General features: G+C 38.7%; 1 protein-coding gene across 1 annotated transcript; it reads left to right on the top strand.

The window, feature by feature from the left end:
- Nucleotides 1–1,391: 1,391 nt before the first annotated feature.
- Nucleotides 1,392–8,702, top strand: LOC145457733 (lactadherin-like). The gene is made up of 5 exons (XM_080336013.1): nt 1,392–1,652; nt 1,904–1,933; nt 1,994–2,140; nt 2,387–2,556; nt 8,471–8,702. The coding sequence occupies exons 1-5, from the start codon at nt 1,541–1,543 to the stop codon at nt 8,630–8,632; spliced, it is 621 nt and encodes a 206-aa protein (XP_080192139.1). The 5' UTR covers nt 1,392–1,540; the 3' UTR covers nt 8,633–8,702.
- The last annotated feature ends 681 nt before the right edge of the window (nt 8,703–9,383 follow it).

The raw sequence follows: 9,383 nt of genomic DNA, 5'->3' as shown, positions 1-9,383 counted from the left end.
TTTAGTCCATGCGAACGAATTACGACCGTTTTCACAACTACTACTTCAAAACTACGTGTTTGTATCTCAGTCTTGTAGCGTTTTGAAGAGATGAAATATAAAACAAATAAGCGCAATTCGTTGTGAAAGCATCAACGTCTGCCGCAGGGAAAAATAAATTCTTTGTTCACAGTATCCGTCTCGCTTCGACAACTGAGTTGATCTCTTTCTTTTCAAATGCCTGTCTGAAAATGTTCTTACCGCAAATCATATCGCCAAATACTCTGTTTGATAACATGATGTAAGACAAGTGAAGGTAACCTTTCGTAGAAAGCGTGCCAAAATGTCCAAAATGTCAAAATATTACCAACTTGCGTGTCAAACGTTTTTAATTTTGTCATATTTAGCATTTCAAGTAAGGAATTCCACAAACCGCGTATCTGCAGCTGGCATAAGAATCGGTTATGCCAGTGATTCTTAGTTAGTGTATTAGTCGCGACGGGTAAACATTTTGGACGCTACCGCACTAGACCTATGGCCTAACGTACGTAACATTTGCATCATTTAATATTAGACGCGTAATGATCGATATTCTGTGGTTGCTCTGGTCGTTATTAAGTCAACAGTTTGGTACCTTAGCGAATGAGTGACATGCTCATCAAAGTTGTTACGATGATATGGCGTGACTATCAAAATGTGCCCACCCCTGCATCCGAACGGATTCATACGATATTAGGTTGCCGTATATATATTTTTGGGGATTTCCCACATTATATTCAACAAATGAGTCGCGGTGAATCGCGAGAAGAGCGAAGAAAGTTTCAAGATAAAAAAATCTGTCTCAAAATATACCATGTTATGTTAATTTACGAAATAACTTTGGATCGTCTGCGAGCTTATTCCATTTTGAAAACTCCCAAATAACCCTGGATGACATTCCTACCTGACTCATCATAAATCTGATATTATCTCAAGTATTTGCGAGAAAGGTTGAAATGCGTTCGCGCGCACAGAAAACTTCCGTATTCTCACTTAACTTCCTTGTATATATATGATAATGAGAGCAGAAACAAATTTTTCAACTGCGGTATATCTATTTCACTCTATCGTTTGATCAAAATATCTGTTTGGGGATTTCTCGGAATTTGAAATCGAAAGAAAGTCTCAAAGTAATTAGGTCTGATAAAAGCGAATCGCAGGGACGAGACAATTTCGACCACCTCGAAGCGTCAACGACACGAATTTAAATACTTGGATGAGGGAAATTCATCAAGGAGGCACCAAAATCAATAGATTAACTGAGGCAAGTAGGTAGACCAAACAAACTTGAGTAAACATGCCTAATTGAAGATTCCATGAAGAGTATATAGATATGCGTCCACTCCAAGAAGGGAATACTTTCACCTGTAGGATTTCTCTCCGTTGTGTACAATGTATTAGCATATTATGTTACTATATTAGGCAATATTATTCTCATCCAGCCGTTCGTGTTATTTCTATATAACAAGGTTCCAAACCACTCCAAGCACATTGCTATTAGACTGCAACACGAGCTGACAAGATGAATCTGAAAGTTCTAATTTGTTTGGCTTCGATATGCGCTTGTGGAAGAACGGCTGATTACGGAGTGGAAGACGCAATGGAGGAAATGACGCAATCGATTGTTGACAACAGTAGGTATTCGGAGAAAATTATCAGCAGGCTAATACGCGGTGTTCGTTCTTGTACGAACTTGACAGACATGTCGGAGACTTTGGCATCAGATCAATTTTATGAGTATTACCCTAATCATAGAGGCTAACAGGCGATAGGCAACGAAAATATTCGGTATTTTGTTGAATAAACAGCAAAAACTACTCTAATCATCACATCCGGGGCCTACGACACGTAGGCCCCGTTTAATCCATCCATCTCTTTTTCAAAGGCTTAAGAAACTTTATCAGAAAGTTTGAACGTAAGTATGGAATACTATTCTCATGTTGTTCGTCAGCATAAAAATTGATCAATATTGCAGTTTGTTACATGGGAATGAAATCGGGACTGATTCCCAATCACGCAGTTACTGCTTCTGGGTACTGGAGAGAAACCTACGAGCCCTACCGCGCGCGTCTCGATAACAGAATCTCTCATCAAAGCACTGGTTCATGGTCTTCGAAAAAAAGTAATAATTGTCCATTTCAATTCGCCTATTGACAATAGCTTCAATGAAATATTGTTGGATGTACATGAGTTAAATAGCGACAATATTTTTTGTACATTTAAGGTAATATTAAAACACTAGAAGCTGCAGGATAGTGAGTTATGACAATATATGAAAAGGTGAACGTCTACATGATGCCAGAGACGATATTCCGGCGAAAGTATTATAAAAATAATTATTGATTGGGTACTTATTATCAACTTGAAGATTCTGTCGGTGCGTGGATCGAAGTAGACTTCGAAACGGTGAAAAGAGTGGCTGGGGTGATCACCCAAGGAAGGCCGCAATATTACGACCAGTGGGTGACCAAATACAAAGTGGCGTGCGGTACTGACCGAGCAAAGTATCAGATGGTAAAAGAAGGTGGTTCAGACAAGGTGAATCCAATGTATTTTACATTGTCGGCAAATGGCTGCCCGTAAAGCGGCCGGCATTAGTGTTGACATTTAAAATTGATTTGTAGAGGGGATGTGGTTCCGATGACCCAGTGCGGGCGGGCGGGCAGAACCTTTCTTTAAACGAAATTACTTCAACTTGCGTCAGATATAGGGGTGTATGACTGATAACATTGGTCAGCACGAGTTTTGCGCCAGGACTTTTTTTTGTCAATAATATCTAATGTGGGGGCGCTGAATACGAATCTGACACTAATTTTGCTCCATCACATCACGTTTTTGAGATAATATATATGTTCAACATTTCTACTTTTTCGCGGTACTCAAGTAGATTTTAGCTACTTGCAGTACTTACTGAAGTAGTAATGTTTTACAACTACTTCAACATCTACCTGAACAGTATTCTGCATGACTAATTTGTTTTTTGTAAAGTAGAAAGTAGTTCAGGGATAATATTGCACCACTATCATGAGTTAAATTGTCATGAGAAACGCGGGAAATAGCCTCAAAATCAAGACAACTGAATTTTTTTTCATAGATTCAACCCATGGGTGGTGTCATTATAGTAGTTTTGCGTTAGCTGCGACGATACATCTTGCGATTTCATATGTAGCCACCTCCAACTAACTGTTGAAAGCATGCGACCACTCTCTTCCTCCCCCTGCCGATCAAGTATACTTGGATATTTACTGGCTTTTAGTAACTCTCATACCTTCCATTTCGTCTTCCACTTAAAATAGTTTTCACATGTCTTATAAATTACTACTTCTACTTCTACTTGTAATTGAGTAGAAATGTAAGGCGTTAGCTGTGCTTCTTGAGTAGCAACGCCGATCACTTCGACCAACTCTAGTCCATAGTAAAATGTTACGGCAAATCAGAAACCACCAAAAATGTAAAGCTTTTTGTAATTAGAACTGGCGTTTAATCATGCAAAACACTGACAAAAAGCCTGGAAACTATTTAAACACATCACTAGAAGTTAGCCAATTCTCATATCTGGCTCTGTTCCATCATAGAAAACATGTTATTTGGTTTAGGCCACAGAATGTCCTATGTCGAGACAGTGGCGTAGCAGCCACTTGGCGGTTCTGGCTCTGCGCCAGGGGCGGCAGGCTCCAAGGGGGCGGCAAAATGAGGCTAACACAGTGTACAGTACACAGCTGGCTAAAGCAGCGTAATTGGTAGTGCTATAGCTGGCGTCCCGTGAGCTAAAATTTAATAAAACTGGTCACGAAAACTAGTGTCACGCTAATTCGTAAAACACGCATTATTATGTTAACATGACAAGGTTGCGAGGTAGCGCAGTGGCATAATCCGTGGCTGCAACACCAATGGGAGCGGGTTCGAGTCCGACCGAGGTCGACTTCAGAATCCCGATACCTAAGTGTTGGAGGTTTACCTAGGCTCCTCCTCGTCACCCCATCCGCGACAGCGGTGTCATACAAAAGCCTAGAGGTGAGCCGTGCTATAAGTCGGCAGTTATGGAAAATAAGAAGAATACCGGTCTGGTGTAAATGACCATAGTAGTCAACAAACACCATGAATACGCAAAACAAACAAACAATGTTAACATGACAATGGAACCATTCCGAAATAGCCGTCAAGACCGCGTGTTCCTAACAATGGTTGGTTAGTTAATACAAAGCTACCTCATTCGACACCATATTTATACTCGTGTGCGGAACTTAATCTGACCATTGGTCTTTCAATTGAGGGCTGTGCAAGGAGCTTCTCAAAGTACAAACTGATTAAGTCTTATTTACAATCTCCCATGAATGATGATCGGCTATCAGCTCTATCGATAGCAGTGGTTCTCAACATTTTTGTCTTCGCGGACCACTTTTGAACCGCCACAGACCCCCGTGGACCCCCTCAAGTTTTCGTTCAAAATTAGCTCAATTATCGTGCAACCGCCAACTGTCTTGTGCAAACATTGATTTTAGGTTAGTAATAAACAGCCAGAAAATGAATTTTACTCAAAATAACCAGAGGTGGTCAGTAACGAAGTACTTCTACTTTTTCGAAGTACTCAAGTAGTTATCCTCTACTTCTGGTACTTACTCAAGTAGATCTGATTTTAGCTACTTCTACTTTGTAATATTTTGTGATCTACTTACTTACTTTTCACTCTTTTCAGTTTGTCAAGTAGAAGTAGTTCAATCTTCCAATCAGGAAGATAGCCTGAGGAAGTTCGGGGCTGTTTTCACGGAGTATCAACATTTAATTTTCATAAAAGTTGATTAAAGCCCAGAATTTTCGTCGCGCTTCGCGCGCAGTGGATACGGAGTGACCAGTATGATTTCACGAAAGTATCGGTGAATATAATTTATGTAGAGGGTTGGCGTGGTTCCGTTCACACCACATTGTCGCCCTTCGCCCATATCAAATATTTCATCACAGTATACATGGCTCATCATAACGTTTGAAACTGATGTTTCGTAATCTAGCATTTACTTGTCATATCGTAATTTAGCATGTCCATGGCGTGTCCTAATCTGGAAAAGTGGACTCTGACCTTTTTTTTTAGTTTTAGAGCTGTTTTAGCATACCACCTTTGAAACTTTCTGGACTAAAAATATGAAATGCATGTTCGGCTTTTAGAAGTAGTATTGATATTTCACTTTCAATTACCAGTATCATATACTTTGAGTTATAATTAATATCAGTTCTTTTGTCTGGAAAACATACATGTTGAAGTATAAAAGCAAGTGTAATAATGCCTTTAATTTCTGGAAATAATGCTACACAATATGGCCTTTTTACGGTCCACCATAATTTTTATTAACGTTTACTAATCGCGCAAAGTGTTTACACCGTATCCTATACAATTTCTCCGTATTGCTCTTCGACTGAACTTCGGGCCTTATAATATGGGGAATGGCGCTATACGATGCTTTTTTTTAAAACGTGCTGCACGAGAAAACAGAGGATTAGTATCGCATTTCCTTATCAATACTATCATTGTCATCCCATGATGTGGACGAATGCTTATGCTATCGAAAATTGGATACCTGCTGGTATGCATCAATATAATTCAAGCTTGTAACCTATCGCATAGCTCAATTTGCACCTTTTTACAATCCATTTGAGTACATTTAAAGTCAGTCAATTCTACTTCTACTTCAAGTAGTTTTAGGTTGTTTAAAGAAGAAGTACTTCTACTCGTACTTGAGCAGATTTTTTCGTCGCTACTTCTACTTCTACTTGAGTAGATTTCTTGACTACTTTGACCACCTCTGAAAATAACATCACCCTATATGTCGAAATTAGGTAGACTTTTAATATTTCGAAACGAATTTTCCACCTGTATTTATTGTTTTGAAAATTCTCATCTTTGGTTGGATATGAACGAGTGCCGAAAGTCCATTTCCACAAAGATATATTGGTGGTGAATGTAGCCTAATATTAACGCGTAACGCTTCCGACGATAGGTTTTTGTGTGTGTTTGTAATGAACATATCATGTCCACGCAGCCTATGTAGTCATTTCTATCTAGCATCTCATCTTTAAGGTATGTAGTGGTTATATCACAGAAGAAAATGGCGCGGTTTCAATTCCTTCATTGTGACAGATCAGGAAAAAAGTTCAGGAACTTTTATTTCAAACGAATGTTTACAAATTTGCTGCGACTGACAACTGCAAATCCAAAATGCTATCTCCAACATTTAATTTTTCAGAAACCTTAACAAAACATTTATAAACAGCAATATATGTTTGCATCGGCATGCCATTGGTAAGTTGACAATAAAATGAGTTTGCACAGTCGGATACTTCATCTCAGACGACCATTTTAATGACGTGAGTCCTAAAGTTTCAGTAATTATGAAGCGAAGCGAGAACTGTCCCATGCTTTTCCTAATTAGAAAAATGTAAATTAGGTTACCAATGACTTTATAATGACCAGAGGCTTCGGAGATCCCCTGAAAATGCTTCGTGGACCACCAGGGGTCCGCGGACCCCCGGTTGAGAACCACTGGTCTATAGAAAGAGACTACGTTCAAAATCTTGAATTTGAGGATATTATCGCTGATTTTTCATCGGCAAAGCCCGAAAAGTTAAGTTTTGAGACGGCTATTGATTTTCTATTTCCACAATACACCCGTTAGCTATTTCTTGTCCTTAATATTTTTGGCCTTATTAACGTTGAGACCGTGAGGCTGAGACGCGGCATATTACTTGTAATTATTTTTATTGACAAGATTGTTTGAACATGAATCTATATTGATATTAGCTGGGTCTACTTAGGGGGGCGGCATTTTAAGCGAGAGCCAGGGGCGGCAGCACATGCTGCTACGCCAGTGTGTCGAGACTGATCGACTGTGCTAGAATCGATGCATATTTATTTATATTGTGAAGTAACTCTCACTTCAGGTTTCGTGTTGAGCTATTAGTAAGCAGTCTCCATTTATTTGGTTCTCTATAATAGACCATGCAAACGAATCCCTTTATATCATGGCAATAAACTAAAAAAAACAGTTCAGCAACTTCTTTCCTCGATTCCGATAAAATGCGACGGCATATGGAAACTGGAGAAGAAAAATTAACATGATAAGTACAGGCGGAGATTACTGATGATAAATTCTTTCAAGTTATCATGATAAGCACTTTTTTCTTTGAAAAAGCAGACATCCTGTTTTATTTCACTGTTTCAAAACAAGCTTAAAGGGCCACATATTTGGGTCCTGCACCGGAGTGAACAATTTTTTTCTACATAATATACCAACAATACAATGTTTATTGTTTGCAAGCTTTTCGTTTTACGAAAGAGCAGTGTGCTGTCATTAAATGCATTGGCCGATTAAGTCTGCAGGACAGATGTATAAAAATAGATAACGTAGGGAACTAAGTTAAGTACGGAGCTACTAATCACAATCTTTAAACGAAGAGTGGTGTATAAAGATGATAACTGCTACCGACTAAATAAAGTTGCATCCACATATAAATTTATGGGTAAAAAGAGGTCCTGATCGAAAGAAGATAGAGAAACACTGGATTCAAGTTCACGGTAAACTCAGTTATGCTGTTCTACAACAGCCCAGGTTTCATCATTGTAGATAACTTCAATAACAATATTTGATCTGTTGCTGTTGTATCCTCACCGTAATATCACTAACGAAAGCCGAAATTTGATTAATTTTAAAAAATGAGAAAAATACATACCGAAAAAATCTCACGTATTAGAAAAATTCTGAGCATAAAATCGCTTTCAGCAACGTAATATTAGCTTGAATCAATCATTAAAAACTTTTGGGCAAAATTATGTTTGAAATTTGTAGACCAGTGTAATTTTATGGGTCGAAAACGGCTTCTTATTGAACGAAGACAGAGAATCACTAGGTTCAAGTTCATGGGAAACTCACTCATTCTGTACTACAACAACCCAGGTTTCATGATAGATGATTTCTATAACAATATATGCTCTGTTGCTGTTGTATGCTTACCGTGATGTCACTAACGAAAACTGAAATTTGATTAATTTGTGAAAATGAGAAAAATTTATGCCGGAAAAGTCTGACGTGATAGAGAAATTCTGAGCACATAATCGGATTCAGCAACTTTGAATCAGCCTAGCCCTAGATCAACCATTAAAATTTTTGGCGCACAATTTTTTTCGAAATTTGTAGACCAATGTAATTTTTTGGGGGGTGAATGGGGTGCAAAGTAGAATTTTTTGAGTCATCGTCAACATTTTAGTTTTTAGTTATTAATATTTTTCCTCGACTAGACCAAATTAAATCATCTCATTTTTTGCGATTTCGAATCAATTTCCAGGCTTTAAAAGTTATTATAGTCGCAGCATGAAAATGATAGTCCACTGAAACACGCAAGAAGGTTAAGAATTACTGGTCTAGATGACCTGATATAATTGCTAACCTCTGTACTTGGTCCGCAGATCTACACGGGGAACTCTGACAATGAGACCAAGGTCTACAATCGATTCCCGACGGTACTCTCCTGCCGATATATCCGTATTTATCCTCAGGGATTGCACAATCACATCTCCATGAGATTAGAATTCGTCCACGGTCACTGCTTTAGCATCAAGCCGTTCTGATTAAGCCACGGTCATCTATCACTGACATCGATCGTGAATCAGAATCAGAATAAATTCATTTGCACTTGAATATTCGCGTTTAATTCCCCATCGGGATAGTGGAAAATGGTGTACAGGGATATATCGTAGACGTACCATTCTGGTCAAGTTCTAGTATCGCTACTTCTAGCCATCTTCAAGAGCCTGAATTTACTCATATGAATAATTGTGAATTCCATAGCAAATTTACGAAAGCGAATGCATTACATACGCTGAAATCGATTTCTTTCCTTATCGATGCTCTGTGCAAGGCGTAACATCATTTATGAGACATTTAACGCGGACAACTTATACAACCAATATTTTAGAGCAGGGGCGGGCCACTTCTCCGGTCAGCAGGCCGGACATGGGAAAATTATGCACTTGACGGGCCGGATTACAGAACATATACATTATTCGCGTATTTACCCACCTATACAAGGAATAAACCGTAAACTTTAAGTTTACAGCATCGAGACCAAAAACAATATTTATTGAATATATTTACAGTAGCTGCTGAAGTCATTCAGACATCTGTGGTTGGTCAGAGTTGTCCACACATTCTTTGAACTCTATGGCTGCATGTCGTATGTACAAACCCCGTAGTAAAGACTGCTCGTGAACATCTGTTATATTGAAACGCAGCCTTGTATCTGTAATGTTCATGGTATGTATGTACGCACCTTAACAGAGCAAGTAGTTTCATGTCCATCTTTCTCACATTGGCAAACTT

This window comes from Botryllus schlosseri, chromosome 2 (genome assembly GCF_051294905.1).
Source record: "Botryllus schlosseri isolate E-star chromosome 2, Bs_hap1, whole genome shotgun sequence".
In the NCBI taxonomy this organism is placed as follows: Eukaryota; Metazoa; Chordata; class Ascidiacea; order Stolidobranchia; family Styelidae; genus Botryllus; species Botryllus schlosseri.
Note: the sequence above shows the minus strand (reverse complement) of the source record. Positions and strands in the feature narration are given on the sequence as shown.